The sequence below is a fragment of the Ornithodoros turicata genome, chromosome 6 (genome assembly GCF_037126465.1).
Source record: "Ornithodoros turicata isolate Travis chromosome 6, ASM3712646v1, whole genome shotgun sequence".
NCBI lineage: Eukaryota > Metazoa > Arthropoda > Arachnida > Ixodida > Argasidae > Ornithodoros > Ornithodoros turicata.
The window spans coordinates 38,322,108-38,339,193 of record NC_088206.1 but is presented as its reverse complement, the minus strand read 5'-3'; the positions used below and the strand labels follow the sequence as shown (position 1 = coordinate 38,339,193).

At 46.8% G+C, this 17,086-nt stretch overlaps 1 protein-coding gene and 1 pseudogene across 1 annotated transcript in view; one reads left to right on the top strand and one right to left on the bottom strand.

The window, feature by feature from the left end:
- LOC135398502 (afadin-like) overlaps positions 1 to 17,086 on the top strand; it is a 224,298-nt gene that overhangs the window by 59,573 nt on the left and 147,639 nt on the right. Inside the window, exon 14 of the mRNA XM_064629904.1 lies at positions 8,463 to 8,722. Coding sequence (XP_064485974.1) covers positions 8,463 to 8,722 — 260 coding nt within the window. The remainder of the gene's footprint in view (positions 1 to 8,462; positions 8,723 to 17,086) is intronic.
- On the bottom strand, positions 68 to 1,668 carry LOC135397444 (uncharacterized; annotated as a pseudogene).

Below are 17,086 nucleotides of genomic sequence, written 5' to 3'. Positions count from 1 at the left end.
TAAGTTGTGTTGCATCCCTATACATTACAACAGGCACATCCTTTGGTTCACACAATACATGAATAACTTAGCAACAAAGAGAACTGTTGTGCCTGAGCACTAGTAAGTGCTCTGTGCATTCCTCAGTTAGCCCATGCCTCTTTTTTGACACAATGTCACTGTATTGACTAAATTATCTTTCTGCATCCACAGAATTTATGGGTACAGAAAGGTACCACAGGGCAGTGCATGACAAGATAGGTGTTAGTGCCTCCATGCCAACCCAGAAGCCTAAGACATCAAAGTCTGTGGTGCAGTCCCCCTCCTTTGACAAGAATGTTGAAAGTGGCCTGTCACTGGCCTTGAGATCACTAGCTGTCTTCAGGTATAACTGCCATTCTGCACACAGAGATGATGAATGATCTGAAAACCCTGGGATGTTGCTGTACTCCTCTCTGTTCTGACCGAGGAAGTTGATCTGCAGAGGGTCCAGACATCTGATGCTCTTGAAAAATTTCCAGGGCTTTGACTTTTCCAAGTATGCTTCTGCCTTCTCGGCAGCTTTGCCCATGCCAGTTTTCAACTTTCGGGAAATTTCGGACGCTTCGCGTTTCGGAACATCCTCACGGAAGAGCAGACCTTCAAAGTCCTCTTGGGCTGCAGCTTTGAGATATCCCCACAGGGTGAACAGTGCGTCGTAGGCCTTGTGGCATGCCACTCGCTGTCCCTCCGCAGCTTCCAGTAGAGCAGCAATCTTATTACCGAAAACTGCAATGCAGCGCATAGTATATTTGAGTTCTACGAAATTCCGATCTAGGAGTTTCAGTAGGGAGCCCACTTCTGCGGCGTCTCCGTAGTGCTCTTGCACCCTTTTTAGGAGGGAAGGGTAATGCTTAATGGGTTTTTGCGTCCTGCACGCCACACTGTTCGAGATGCTCTTTAAATAAAGATCTCTTACCTCTTGACAGTCGGCACACTTTTTTCATGCAGGGAACAAACTTATCCACGAGCTTGAAGTACTCCTGCATTGTGATGCCGACAAGATTCACATATGTGCAACGCAAGTGACGTGCACGGAGTTCTCACAAAGCGGTCCGATGTGTTCCCTGAATGCCTTCGTCATGTAGGCCGCGTTGTCACTCACAAGCGCCGTGACGTGATCATACTCAACGCCGTAAGTCGTTAACGTCTTCATGACGATACACCCGATAGCTGCAGCGTTCACTTCCTCGACGTACTGTACCTCAACAAGTATTGGTTTCAGTCGGTCGTTTACACTCTCTGGCTGCTTCACAAAAAGAATGTCTCGTCGGCCACCACCGACACTGTCGACCCACGCAGCACGCCTTTAAGCCAAGCTTCGTGTTTCTCGAACAGTTCTGGAATTCGGCGGCGAAGTGCGTTCGGCCCCGGTATCGACCCGCTGTTGGTAACTCGTGTTTCCAAGAAATTCCTTATTTTGGGGTGTCCAACCTTTTCCAGCGGAATATTAGCGGCAATGAGTGCTTCCAGAAATTCCGTAACAACGTCTATGCTTGCTTCCCGGGCTGTGACCACAGAGTCCAGCGTCTGCAATCTTACATCACGCTGCTGCAGTTCAGAACAACCAGCAGCAACGTCATTGCCTCGCTGCGTTTCTTCCTGCCTTCGCTTCAACTTGTCGGCGTTCATGCGGTGCCTGTTGCTCATTACGTGGTCGTCGATCGTAGATTTACGCCGATGGTCGACAGACTTAGCACACACCTTACAAAAAAGGATGCCTCCGTCCTCATAGAATCCGGCGTTTCTGTATTCCCGAGCGCGATCACGCGCAGTTTTCTTGCTAAGGTGCGATATGACATAGTACGAAAACGAATTGGAAGCCGTTCGTTCTCCAGCGTCAGTGTTGCCAAATTTCATTCGCAGGAAGTCGCTAGTAGCGTCCCGAAAAGTCGCTAAAATTGAAACTGAAAGTTGCTAAAAAAGTCTCTACCGCCCTGTGCCCGCTAGTGTGCCATTTTGATTCGTTGTACGTTATGAAACAATGTGGTGACAGGCCTACCACGATGTTTCAGCGTATGAGCGTGTAGAAAGTAAATGAAATTCGGAAAGCTTGAACGTCTTTTTCTCGTTTTGTCATCGGATACACTGAATGTGGTTTGTTTATTGCTTGCAAAAGGTTCCGATGCCTTCCCGTCTTTTTGCGACCTAGGTGCCTTATGTCTGACAATCTCGCATAAATCTCACACTTGCAATAGATGCACTGGGCCCTTGTGTCACAGTCTTTGACTGGACGCAGCTATCCATTGAATACTTGCAGCATCACCAAGCTCTTGCGGAATACTTCAGGTCTTACTTACGAGGCATTTTGGAACTTGCGTTTAGTGAAAGCGGCGCGTCAGAAAAGGGGGAAACTGGAAGCAGCTCTCCACAACTCCCCATAGAGCCCATAGTATAGCTAAATTCACACAACACTGGGCACACGACCAATGAGAGTGCAGCGATTGCTTCCTCAATCCTCCAATCAGAAGTCTTTCCGTCCGGCTCTCAGCCTGACCGGTTCTGGCTGTTGCTGACTTCTGCTTTCCATATACTGGCCTGTACCGGCTACCCCTCACCTCTAAGTCTACTAGCTTTCATGCACGTCATAAAGTTATTCCGTGATTCCCAAACAACTGTGAAAAGTGTCGTAATAAACAAATTTATTTATACTGACACAATCAGCAGGTTGACACATATACATGCACTGAGCGTACATGAGAGTCCATTGCGTAGCGCTTCCTAGCACACTGGAACAAAGTTCAAACTTGCAAAATACGCATATCGACACAGCTTATTCCCAGCAACGAACAACTGTCACATACTTGCGCACAATCGCTTGATCATCATGTACTTGCCTGCTACACGTCAAACATAAAATGCTGCTGCTTCATGAATCGTATTTTCTTGTCACCGCTATGCAGATCTGACGGCGCTCGAACATGTTCATCGAGCCAGAATTCACGACAACACTTCAGTTTGAAATCCGATTGGCTGTCCGTAGACCGATGCTTGTGGCGAGAAACAGTACAACACGATCAAAGGCACCATAATACACGGATAAAACGGCGATCGGCGAACGCACTTGCCTCCCAACGAAAGACACCGCCAACGCGGCGCCCACCGTTCAGATTTCAAATGAAACCGCCGAAGGAGAACGCAGCACGCAGGCAAGGAAGGACGAACTGCCGTTTTCAAATTCTGGCAACCAATCCGGACACGCTTGTGGCGTCCGACCAATAGAGAGGCACTGATCACTCCGTGCCTAGTAACACGCATTTTGATACAGATTTTGCGAGAGCTGTGGGGGGCTGCTGGAAGCAGCTCAAAGAAACTAGCGCTGCTAAGAGTAGAAACGAAACTGTACGACGCTGAGACTGGGGTTTGCTCTGAGCAGTTGCGGGCGGCGAAAGGTGGCGCTGTTTCACATTACTCTTCGCCAGCTAGAGCTTGTTATTTACCGAAATGTGACAGGAAAATCACGATTATTCCTGACTTCATGAAGTGTGTCTAAAATGTGTCGTGGCGCTAAAAAGTCGCTGAACGTATCAGAAAGTCACCAAAAAATTCGCTCATCCCAAATACAAAATTTGGTCGCTAGACAAACCCCGAAATCCGCTAAATTTAGCGACTTTTCCCCAAATTTGGCAACACTGTCCAGCGTTCCCCGAATGCACGTGCGCGCTGACCCTTTCTCATTTCTTTACAACACGCGGGGAGAGGAGAACCGTGCCATGTGACTCGTGCTGGTCGCGCGCCTGCTGTCGGCGCCGTTTGCAGGCATCGCTCCAAGCAAGGTTTTTTTTTAGCACGAGGCTTTTTTAGCGAAGGGCTTTTTTAGATCTAATAGGCATTATTGACTAAGGGAGCATAAATTATTAATTGCACAGTGAATGAGGCTTGTGCAGTGACGTCATGTTTGGTCACGTGACATTGGAAAACATATTGCCATACCGGAGTTACAGTAGGAGGGCATGCCGTGAATTGTAGCGGTATGCATGCAATTACGAGAGAAAATAGCAAAAACACATGCTGCTGACTCGTTCGGCCCGCAGTAAGACGCCTGTGACGCATCCCCATGTTTTCCCATGTCACGTGGCTCCAAGGCGTGCAAGGGCTGCGCGTGACGTCACGTGCACAAGCCTCATTACAGCATTCCGTGGAATTTCCGCGGAAAAAGGGCGATTCTGCGGAAGATCGTCATTTCCGCGAAATTCGCGGAATCGCGGAAAGTTGGAGGCTTTACCCATACCAATACCCATAACCATGCCCACGGCGGCGGCGCGGCACTTTTCACCTCCGTCACTTTTCGGCCTTTTTGGAGTCTCCCAAGTTCGTTTGTGCACGCTGTCGTTGTTCGTCAGCTTTCGACGCTATGGGCACGTCTGTTCGGGAAATTGTGCAGCTGGAAACTGCGTCACTCTTTGCAGACGATCGCCCTGACCGTCCACAACCGTGGACGGCAGACATGGTGAACGTATTGTCGCTATTGTCAAATATGTGCGACAAACCTATGACGCTCGAGCAAATGCAAGCAAACATCATGATACGCAAGCGCCAGATGCGACAGGGCACCATTATAGACTTCTTTTTGCAGCTGTGGTAAATTAGAGGTGTGCGAATATTCGAAATTTCGAAGTTTTCGAATACAGTGAAACACGCGTATAACGATAGTGACGGTAATCGCGAATTCCATCATTATACGGGGTACATCGTTAAACGAGGGCTGACCTAAACAGCGCGTCCCCGAAAAGTCACGCGCCACCCCGGGTGTAGCAAAAGTAGAAGACACAGATGCTAAAAAAAAAAAAAAAGAAACGCGAAGCTGTGTGACATTGCAGTGGCTTGGGAAAACAGCGATCAGAACTCGTGGAGGGAACCAGACAACATAGCAGGACAAGTTCTGGCAACACTACACGTCACCATTCCGCAAGTCGGCTTCGCCTAACGCCTGCGTGCTTTAGGAGAAGCTCGCTTTAGAACACTGTCGCGCGAATTGCGGGTGGAAAGCACGTGCTAGGCTTTTTGAATCATCTCGCGAATTTGAGCGGCATTGGCCAAATACGGAGACATAAAAGCGTTACCACCTACCTCTTTCACTGACAGTATTGGAAAATGAACAGTCGCTGTCTATTTTCTTGCCTCAATTTTTATTTTGGTTTAATTCTTTTGATGTGAATTTCGGATGATACGAATTTTTTTCCGCTACCCCGTGAGATTCGTAGAATCGAGACTCTGCTGTATCTTATCGTGGCGAAAATCGCCGCGTGGTTACGCGCACGGGACAGCGTCCATCATCGTTATACGAGTACTCTGAACCGCTGTCTCCATCGCTATACGCGGATCTTTCTCCCATAGAACCAATGTATATTTTGACGGTAAAATCATGAACCATCGTTTTACGAGGGATATCGTTATACGCGATACAGTGCAACCCCCGTATAACGATATTGACGGTAATCGCGAATTCCATCGTTATATGGGGTACATCGTTAAACGAGGGCTGACCTAAATAGCGCGTCCACGAAAAGTCGCGCGCCACCCCGCGTGTAGCAAAAGAAAAAGAAACAGATGCTTAAAAAAAACGCGAAGCTGTGTGACGTCGCACTGGCTTGGGAAAACAGCGATCAGAACTCGTGGAGGGAACCAGAGAACATAGCAGGACAACTTCTGGCAAAACTACACGTCACCATTCCGCAAGTCGGCTTCACCTAACGCCTGCGTGCTTTAGGAGAAGCTTGCTTTAGAACACTGTCGCGCGACTCGCGGGTGGAAAGCACGCGCTAGGCCTTTTGAATCACCTCGCGAATTTGAGCAGCATTGGCCAAATACGGAGACACAAAAGCGTTACCACCTACCGACAGTACTGGAAAATGAAGAGTCGCTGTCTATTTTCTTGCCTCAATTTTTATTTTGGTTTAATTCTTTTGATGTGAATTTCGGATGATACGAATTTTTTCCGCTATCCCGTGAGATTCGTAGCATCAAGATTCTACTGTATATTATCGCGGCGAAAATCGCCGCGAGGTTACGAGCACGGGACAGCGTCCAACATCGTTATACGAGTACTCGGAACCGCGGTCTCCATCGCTATACGCGGGTCGTTTCCCCATAGAAACAATGTATATTTTGACGGTAAAATCATGAACCATCGTTTTACGAGGGATATCGTTATACGCGATATCGCTATCCGCGGGTTTTACTGTATCGCTATCTGCGGGTTTTACTGTATTCGTACAAGTTCGAATATTCGATTTTTTTTCGAATTTCATAGCAGCTTATTACAAAGGTGTTGCGGGCCGTGCACTGGAATTTGTATGTTGCGGCGACGAACATGCATAGTAGAACAGCTGCAAAGCGACGCGCGGAGCTTCTGAGGTACGCTCATTTGCGAATGCGTCGCTATATGTTCGATAACCGAAACCGAAACTAGTACGCAGTTGTGTGCAGCCGCCATTTTAAGGTCCTCCCCAGCGAAACCCGAGACCGCGGTAAGTTTCATACTTCGTCAGCACAGTCGCGGCTTTAGTGGATTGCTAACGAACTCTGAACATTCGTATGAGGCCTACAGTTCGGTGAAATTATGGTTAAATATTGAAATTTTGTTGACGTTGAGCTGAACAGCGCTGTTCACCGTCCCATTGCATGCACAGCCAAAACCTGCATCTCGAATGCGTTTTTTCGGTTTCGATTTGTGGTTGTCAGCGATATATGATAGAATCATGGTCGCATGCGATGACGGCAAAAATCGAGGAATGGGACGTGTTGATATTTTGACATAGTTTCTCCAACTCCGGCGCTCTGCGACCGTATGAAAGTGCCAATTAGGACGACAGTAACGCTGCAGTCATTTGAAACTGCACTAACTGTTGTTACAGGTGATAGCAAGACGCATATATAGCCTTAAGCCCGACCTGCATGTAGTGAGTTTGCTCGTGACTCACGCGCGTCTCCGTCGGCGCGACAAAGTTTGAGGCCCGCGCGCAGATTTTCGCCGTGAAATGAAAGGAGCGCTGAACACGAACGTTGCGGAAACAATCACGCGTGATACAGCGATACAACATCGTTGAGGATCTCAGTTTTACTACGCTATAATGCATGAGGCCGTTCCAAACTATGCATTACCGTCAGTAACGATGGTCTCATGCGTGACATCATGTGTGAGAGCAGTGAAACCGTGCAGTTTCAATCCTTCACGACAAATGCGGAAGGCATGAAAGTTTTTTTTTAGCGGTTTTCAGCTTGCCTCATGAGAACAGCACAATGTTTCATTGTAAAAATAATTTTACTGTACATGTGCATATAAGCATGTATGCCCAATGCTAAGCCAATACATTAATACATATTCCTCATTAGCACTTGGGACATTTTTCTAAGGATCAGCAGAACACAACTGTGACGATGCTTGTTTTCGGGGCTTAATTAACTTAACTCTTAGAAGCCGTTATCCTATGACGTGATACTCAATATTCGATTCGATATTCGAAGGACAATTTTGTAGATATTCGTATTCGTTTCGTATTCGAAAATTTCAATATTCGCAGACCTCTAGAAATAATGTTGAATTAGTGATTGTCATGTTTTTCGTCACTTTTTTCTGGTCACCGTCAAGTCCGGAAAATTGGTCAGCTACTGCATTGCTCAAAGACTGCAGCTCATCTCTGGGCTCTACGTACAGTCGACAGCCGTTATTTGGACGTGCTCAATTGTTCAGACACCGTCACAGGACTGTCACATACCCCATAGAATTAACGTATACCAGCGCCAGAAATTTGGAACGCCGTACATCCCGTTGCAAGGTTTTTGTGGACTTGGTGTGCCCCCAGCATGCGCCCAGCCAGCTTCCCAGCACTGGTACCGTAGTCCAGGCAGTCATTCATCTGTCCTTTGCTTTGAGTGCGAATGCTTCTGGTGCTTCCTGTTGAAACAGGTAGCGATCTTGGCACGTAATAATGAAGTGATTTTGGACTGAGTAATTTAGTCTTCAAAAGTCTGTGTGAAATAGCTCCGGTTGTTCTTTGCAATATTCATTTGTGTAATGGACACTTGGAAATAACTGCTGCTGTGAAAACGCAGTCATGTGCCAAAGTGACCGATGACTGGTTGGGAGGTGACCCTAAGGAAGTACATCGGGGCCGTCGATCTTGGAACTGATGAAGGCAGTACTTGTGTCTGTGTGCAGTAATGAAACGTCCCTTGGTGAAGCATAAGTGGATGCAACCACACGGAAACGGAAAAATGTTCATAAACAAAACATTGACAAGTTTTCCCAGCCACTGAATTGGATAAAGCAGTTCTTTTTAGCTACATTAGTTTTTTTGAACTGCTCAGTTGTTGGGACTTTTGTCTGATCCCCGTGGAGTCTGAAGAATCTGTCGGTGGCTGTAATTATATTGGAATGCATTTTTTTCTTTTTTGTTCCTAGCTTCATAGACATTCACATGGTGTTTCTGAATCCTCCACAGGTGAAATATTGTCCGTACTGGGTGGAACCATGAGCCTCTTGCGTCGCTGTCGGGTGAACGCAGCTCTGACAATCCAGCTTTTCTCGTGGCTCTTTCATCACATCAATGTGTGGCTCTTCAATGGCCTTGTTATGGGCACAAACTACTGTTGCAGAGCATATGGAGCAATGCTGAAACGACGCTTGGCCCATTTGGTAGCCTGGGCTGAGAAGCAGGGCCTTGAATTGGCTGCAGACTGTCACTTAGCACGTATTATACAGGTACAGTTGTTCATTATAAACTCTGGCCACCCTTCTGTGTGGAAACCTTTTGGAATAACAATACACGCACAACAATATCAATTAATTAGCCATGGGCACAAATAAATTTGATTATGAATACGTATGGCCATGATGACCACATATACGTATGACCATGATGACCATGAATACGTATGACCACGTGTTATGAACTGCTGACCAGTGCATAAAGTACCAAACTGGTGATTCAATGAGAACTGAAATACACAAAAAGAACAAGAGACAAGACCCATATGACAGGCGCAGCATATAGATGAACATAGCAGTTGAGTCTCCATGTAAACTCCGTTCGTGTCTCGGTTCCTATATTTGTTACCCTCCTCAGACTCGAGGAAATGTTGTCTGTTCCACGCAACATACAGTACAGTAGAGCCTCGTTAATTTGAAGTTGTCTGGATGGCGAAAAAATTCCGAATGAAGCGAACCAGGGCAAATGGTGAAGGAAAATATATTTATTTGCTGAAGAACTCACTTATCTTCGTTTCCCACTTTCCGAAAATGACGCACGTGACCGTTTGTTCAAGATGGGCTACGAAGTCCATCATATCGCTACGTGTGCCGTTGGCTTAACAAACTCCCAAAAACGACGCCGCGCTTGCAGATTCGTCGTCTGTCACTCTGTTCATTTGCGAACGTTCAGAACGATGTCCTCCGTGAGAGTTGCGGCACAGGTCTGCTCTGTGTCTTCCATCCTGGCGTACTCTTCGAAAGACTCGAAGCCCTCCTCGGAGCTTGCATATCACCGGCAGGAGCTTACGGCACGTTGCAGGTCTCGCGGCTGCGAGGATCGCCTCTTTGTCTTTAGTCCTCAGCGACTCGTACTTCACCCGCGGGCTGTCCCCACAGCCCACAGGCTAGAAGTGGACTTCGAAGTGGATCTCAACAAAAGCATGAAACGAAAGCAAGCCAAAACATGGTTCGCATAATCCGTAATGGCAGCACAGCTGGGACGCTGGGTGACAAGGAAGCGAGAGGAGAGTGTGCCGCGGGATTGGAGGCTGGGAACAGGAAGTAAGCAAGAGAGCAAGCACATGGCGACGTTGTTTTTATGGCAGGTCGTCGTTGTTTGGGTTGGAAGCCGATGGGAGATGATGAAATTCGGTGGGAAACTTACTAATTAAGAGGGATACGGGCCAGTTTTCTTCAAATTATGCGTCAGATCGCAACGCACGAAGACAGGACCGCAGCAATCCTTCAAATTATCCAGAATTTTGAATGAAGTGAGATGGAATTAGCAAGGTTCTACTGTAGAAGGCACAACTAGATTTCAACTTCAAATCCTTTGTGTCTCCTGATACTTGTGGAAGTGACTGGTTTGCACATTCTTGAAGGACACGTCTTATTTCCCTTACGCTATTAACAAAAGCTTCAGTTTCATGCCCATTGTGTGCATGCTCCTCCTCCCTGCAAAAAAAAACATTATTTTTCTCAAGCCTCAATTCCACGAGCTTTCTTTTTTGCATTGCAGTACAGGTTATAGGTAGAGTCGGACTTTTTTGAGTAAAACCAGATATCGCCCGAATTTACCCCCCGAATGACTCACTAAGTGATCGGGTTTAACCCGAAAACTACGGGTCAGGACCAGCCATCGCGCGGCTGTCCTCGGAAACATTGGCAGAAGCTAGCGGCGCCTTGGTGCCAAAAAATCCTTCATTGCGCATGTGCGTCGTAGCACGGGCTCTGTTTTGTTTACAAATTTGTTTTATTGCGCTCCTCCGCGCACGTTCGGTAGGGCGCAGTTTTGTTTCTGAGCGGCGTTTCATTCGTCGTGGTCTTAGCGTCGGCTGTATCAACCCTGTCATGGGCCAGAAAGTGGAGAGTCTCGAAGACTGGACAGCACAGTACGAGGACCTAGAGATTGTCAAGACAGGTCACGGCGAAGATGTGCTCGCGTGCCGTTTCTGCCACTTAGTGCTTCCATCAGATCCGTCAAAGAGGATTAAGGAACACCTCGCATCCGCAAGACATGGCATGCTCAAAAGGAAAGCTGATGGAGAGCAGACACTGTTTGATGTCTGCTATCGCCAGCTGGACAGGGAGAAAAGTTCAGAAGGAGCCATCCATGAGTTCGTGCTCGCGATAGCGAAAAGCAGAATCTCCCTTGAACACGCCGACGGACCACTCTGTGAATTTGTCCGGAAATACTGCCCTGCTGCAAGAACTATGCCAGCAAGCCACCAGTTCCGTCGTAAACAACTGTTGGAGGTGTTCAATAAGCGCCTAGAAGACATTTGAGATAACATCAAAGACTCAAAATTGAGTTTTATCGTCGACGAGTCACCTAATATAATGGGATACCCGACGGTGAATATGTCTTGGCGCTCTATGGCCCTTGTTGCTTTTGCGCCAGAAAAATCCAACCATCATCATCACCGACGGTGAATGCGCTAACCTGTTTCTACAGCCACCAGAAACAGCAAAAGGTCGTCTACCTCGTAGATGTAAAGCGACTGAAGCTATGCAACGCATATACCATCGCAAATGTGCTTCGCACAGTGTTAACATCCCTAGACAAGTCGTGTGCAGACGTGATAGCGATTTCAAGTGATTCTGCACAGTACGTGCAAAGGATGCTGGAAGATGTGAACGATGGGGAAGCGGTAAAGACTCTGCACATAAAGGATGTGCCTCACTTGATACACGTCGCTGTCAGAAGTGCGATCGCTTCAGAATGCGTCAGGGACCTTTACCAGGTTGTCTTGAAGTTCGGAGCCCTATTCAAGCACAGCAACCGACTCTACCAGGAGTACCAGGTGTTGTGTAGCTCCAATGGCATCCCACTGTCTGATATGAAAAAACCACCAGCAATCGTACCGCAGCTGTGGTACAGCTTTTACTGATCACTGAAGGTGACACTTGAGATGTGGGACTGCCTCACGGAGCTTGTGGAAGCACACAGTGGTGGCAACGCAAAAGTGGAGAAACTGAGAAGCCTGTTGACTGGCAAAAAGCAGGAGCTATATGGAGCAGGTGAGCAAGTGTTCGAACCCGTACCAAAAAGTCAATGAGAGCTATGTAGTGGGGAGATGTTGCTCCCACAGTACAACCACCTTGCAAATGTAAGACTTCAGGAAGTCCTCGCTGGCAGCATAAAAGCCAGCGTTGGCACCAGTGACGAGGCCCGCCTCGTGCTGGGAATGTTGCCGAAGCATGTGAGAACCACTGTCAAGGCAACTTGCCATACCTTTTTCAATCACATCCTGAGTGTGGAAAGTGGAAAGAAACCACAAGCAGGAACCTATCGGGCACTGCAGAAATGCCATCCCAGTTGGAAATGTGGCGAAAGGCTGCCGTGCTAGACGAGACCTTCACAGCACCTATGACTAGGGACTTTGATTCCTACAAAGAACTGTTTTGCATGGTTACAGATTGTGGCGATCAGCTCAAGTCTGAGTTTGGACAATATATGCTGGAAGACCCTCCCACAAATGATGACTTTGTAGTGTTCAACTATTGGAAGTCTGAATCATCTAGGTACCCAACTCTTGCATCTGCAGCTCTGTCGCTACTTTGCATCCCCAATGGAAGCTGTGATATGGAACGAAGCTTCAGCTGGATGTGGTACATGCAGACACCACAAATAACTCTGATGGACGACGAACATCTGAAGGCCCAGCTGATACAGTGAAATCTCGTTAATTCGGCCCCCGTTAATTCGGAATTTGGGATAATTCGGCTCCTCCAGTTGGTCCCATCAAAACAACCATGTATTTCTATGGCAGGACGCTCTCATTAATTCGTAAAAAAATTGAATGGGCTCCGCATAATTCGGACTCCGGCCCGGACAATGGGCTGTCACAAACGCGAAAAAGAGCGGTACATTACACTCCCACTGAGATCCCAGCCCGAAAATCAGCTGTCGCAAACGCGAAAATGAGCGGCGCAAGCTCCCATCGAGAGAGAGCATCACCCGATCTCCTTCTCTCTCTCTCTCTCTTATTGCACGTGCGCTGCCCTTCCTCGCTGCTCCTTGTGGCGTTCGTAACTCAATGGGAGCGTTCGGACTGCAGATGGCCATGATTGCTCACGCAAAAAGTGAAAAAAGTGGCGTTTAACTGCTTCAAATATAGCGGATTTGTGCAGTCTGAGGACCAACTGGATGCCCCAGAAGAAACTTTCGAGGCCAGCATACAAGACGATGGCGTTTTCGACCGCGTTCTTCCCCGCAGGGTGCTACTCACGAATTATGTTTCCCTTGACGACGGCGTTGCTGTCGCCGGCCGACAGCAACGCCAGTTGACAGACGAAGACCGTATCAATCATGCGGTCGGCACAAAACGCGATTAATCTGACTGCGGAATCGACTGTGAGGAGATGCCACGGCCGCCGCTCCCGTCCGTGAAGGACGCCGCTCGGGCCCTAGCCACCCTCAAGGACTTCTACAGCGGCCCCGATGGCGCCTGTGCTGAGGAACTGCTTGCGGGCGTCCAGAAACTCGTTATTCGCGTGCAAACATCTGGTAAACTGGCAACTATTAACCAGTTTTTCGGAAATAAACCTGCGTGAGTGCAGCGCAAGTAAAAAAAAAAAAGATAATAGTTTTTTGACGTAAATTCGTTATTTCGGACACCCTGATAATTCGGATTTTTTTTGCGCTCCCTTGAAATCCGAATTAACGAGGTTTTACTGTATTACTGGTCGACAGCTGCTGAATACCTTAGCAATGGTTTCGTGTTATCACTACAAGTTGCAAAAAGTTAATGTGATTGTGAGTGTTGCGAAAAGTTAATGTGCAAAAGGAACATGTGCAATAGTGGACTTGCAGTGGAGCATAATTAGGGCCCTCAGTTTTCAGGTAAAACCTGATAAAGCCCGTTTTTACCCCCCGATTTACATCAAAATAGTTTGGGTTTAACCCGATAAAACCCGTAAACCGGGCTTGCGAAAGTGGAAACCAAGGACTTGAACTGCACACACGCGAACTGCGGCAATCGTGCGACCGCTCCTGACATGCTCCCGACCGCGCCGTGTCTTGCTGGTGAAGTAAACAAAACACGTCAGGTTTGGATTTGTGGACGCTTGCATGCAGGTCCGATTTCTAGCGTGAAAAATGTTCCTTTGGTAGGCGTCACCATTTGAAAGTTGGCTTCACCTAACACTTCCGTATATTGCGGTCAAGCCCACTTCAACGAATGCTTAGTGTTGTACGTTTGTAGATTTAGGGGAACTTTTCGATTCATTTATTTGTGTTACGGGAAATCTATCTTTAACCTATGACATCATACACTTTGTTTAATGATATATTAGGTTAGGTTAGTGTGGCTGTGGCAGCTTGCCTCGCACTCACAACTTCATTATCGAAGCGGCCATGGCCCTATTAATCTAACCTAACTTCACTAAACTAACCTAAGACATCATCAACTTGGTTAGTTTAGTGATAATTTAGATTAATGGGGCCATGACAGCTTCCCTTGTCCCTCAAAATCCATTTCAATAATGAGGTCAAGTCGCCTTGCAGAATGGCAATGCCAAACAAACTAATACCCTGGTTTTGTACCAAAAATGCCCTGTGTTTTTCACACCCAAAGAAATGTAGTCTGCTACATGAAAGCTTGTGTCAATAAGTAAGTTGGAAACTTCAGTGTTGGATTTTCGTACTGTTAGTGCTTTCCGTGGACGTCAATGAGACCCTTTCTTGTGCTGTTACCAAAAATAGTAAAGGAATCAGGAAAAATCACGCTAAACAGTGAAAAAACAAAGAGTTAAGCAAAGCTCGGCGTTCCTTGAAGTGGGTTTGCACGCAATACACGGAAGTGTTAGGTGAAGCCAACTTTCAAATCTTGTAGGGAGTATCTTGTATCAGCAAAGTACGCGGAGTAGTAAAGAGGATGCAGCAACAGCCAACGATATAAGAGGCATACCAACGTGAGCGCGAGCATGCTCTCAATGCTCATCGATGGATGATGCTTTACTGAACATGCAACTTATTCTTTTTATACACAGGGGCCAGTGCAAGCCTTAGTGGTTATACAGTGAATTATCTACTAGTCTCTTAATAAATATTCTTTCACTTAATTTCAACACTCCACAGACCAACCGCTGTGGTGTCGCTCATGATCTCAGCTGTCTCGCGACGTAAACCACCAATTATTAATTAATTAATTTCAACATATAAAAGTATCTTTTTTTTTTTTTTCACCCGAAAATGCATCACTTCTCAGTATATCACCGGATTTTATCCTGTTCGGTAGGTCCTGATTTTCAACCCGATATTTACCCCCCCGATTTTCACAAAAAATAAAACCCGAAAACTGAGGGCCCTAAGCATAATTACTATAAAAGAATTGTGCTTACCAAGGTTCACTGTTCTGTGTTTAACAGTTGTTAACAGTTAACAGCAAATTTTTTTTTTCACCTTCTGTTTTGTCTTTCACACCATTTTCTTTTGCATACTGCTTTGAGCCTTGCATTTCTAGCTACCCACACAACAGCAGCATCACAAAAATTTGTAATAAATAAAGAGCCTTGCACGCAGCTGTTTGGGTGTTACCCATTTACTGACATTTTTTAGTTTTGGCAATTTGTAAAGAGAATGTTTTTTCCCCACCCGGAAAGCACCTGAATAAACACATTTCCCCCGATTTCACCATGTTTCGTTGTTCACAAAAAACACCCAATTCCCCCCCTTCCCCGAATTTTGTCAAAAATAAAACCCGAAAAAGTCTGACCCTTGTTATAGGTAGGCTCTGTGGTTTTCAGGAAATATTTTTTGCAAAATTTGGTGGTTAAAAATCGGGAGGAAAGCAGCAGCACCTAATTCGGGTCTAAAATTTCTGGAATGATATGATACAGGCAAAAATCGGGTTTATTAGGCTAGTTTCCCATATCGTTAATGTAAAAAAATACACCTACCAAATGAAGAGTGTGCTCTACATCTCTGGTATATCTTCCCAAGACTGTTCATTATTTCCAGCACAGATTAAAGTACCGTACCACTTTGCTGTTAGAATTCTTCACGCGAGACACGTCAAGAAGATGCACGGATTTCGTTTTCGTTTCCACGTTGGAGTTCTGTTACGCTTGGTGATTCATCCACAATTACCCTATGCTTAATAAAAGAGATAGGGCGCAGACTAACTGGTGCATGATGATGAAGGAACGAATAACCGAGAGACACGGGACACTCTTGTGCTTGTCTTCGTGTCCCGTGTCTCTCGGTTATTCGTTCCCTCATTACCCTATGCTTACTTTTGCTCCCTACACCTTTCTTTTCAGAACTATTGTTTGCTTCTGGAACAAATGTTTGAGGTGACTGCCACAAAGTTGCTGGGCAATATTTTGACTGCGGGGCAGTAAGTCCGGAAACTCGAGTACCCAGTCTACAGCAGTTTCCTTGCTGCGACCCATCATTGCACTACAGGATGAGCTCACTTGCGAATGTTCTAGGCAAACGGGTGCGACAGACGCAGGACTACGTGGAACGGCCAGAAGCCATGTGATGCATTACCACCTCCGCTGCGGTGTCTCCTTCTGTCGGCAGTGCTTCCCTCTCTCCCACTACTGCAGTCGTGGTTCTGGGTTGTGCGACATAAAGCAACACATGCAACAGGCCCATTGAGCGACAGTAAAATCTCGATGATACGGGGTAGAATCTCACAGGGTAGCCGAAAAAATTTGTATAGGAAGAATTGAACCAAAATGAGAATTGAGGCAAGAAAATAGACAGTGACTGTTCATTTTTCATTACAGTTAGTGAAAGAGGTCAGTAGTAACACTTTTGTGTCTTCGTTTTCGGCCAATGCTGCCGAAAATTGCTAGAGATGATTCAGAAGGCCCAGCATGCGCTTTCCACTTGCGAGTCACGCGACAGTGTCGTAAAGCGAGCTTCTCCTAAAGCACGCAGGCATTAGATGAAGCCGACTTGCGGAATGGTGACACCTAATGTTGCCAGAAGTTGTCCTGACATGTTCCCTCCACGTGTTCTGGTCGCTGTTTTCCTAAGCCAGTGCGATGTCACACAGCTTCGGGGTTTATTGTTGAGAGGGGGGGTAAAAAGGTCAAAACAGAGATAAGGTTTGGGGCCGTGTAATCCCTTTGATCTTATCTCCACCACCACCACCACCACCACCACCACCACCACCAAACCGGGGAGTCATTGCTTGCATTGTGCAACATGATGTAAGGGAGTTTGTGGTGAGGATGGTGAGAATCCCCCTCCCTCCTCAAAAGGAGGAACATCATGACTGGCGTGCTCTCGCGTCGCGGGGGAACAATCTCTGTCGCTTCCTCGGCTCGTTCGTATCATCCCGAAATTCGTATCATCCGTGATAGTATCATGGAGATCGTACTGTAGTATGTTTTGCAATTGAAAGATGTACACGGTTG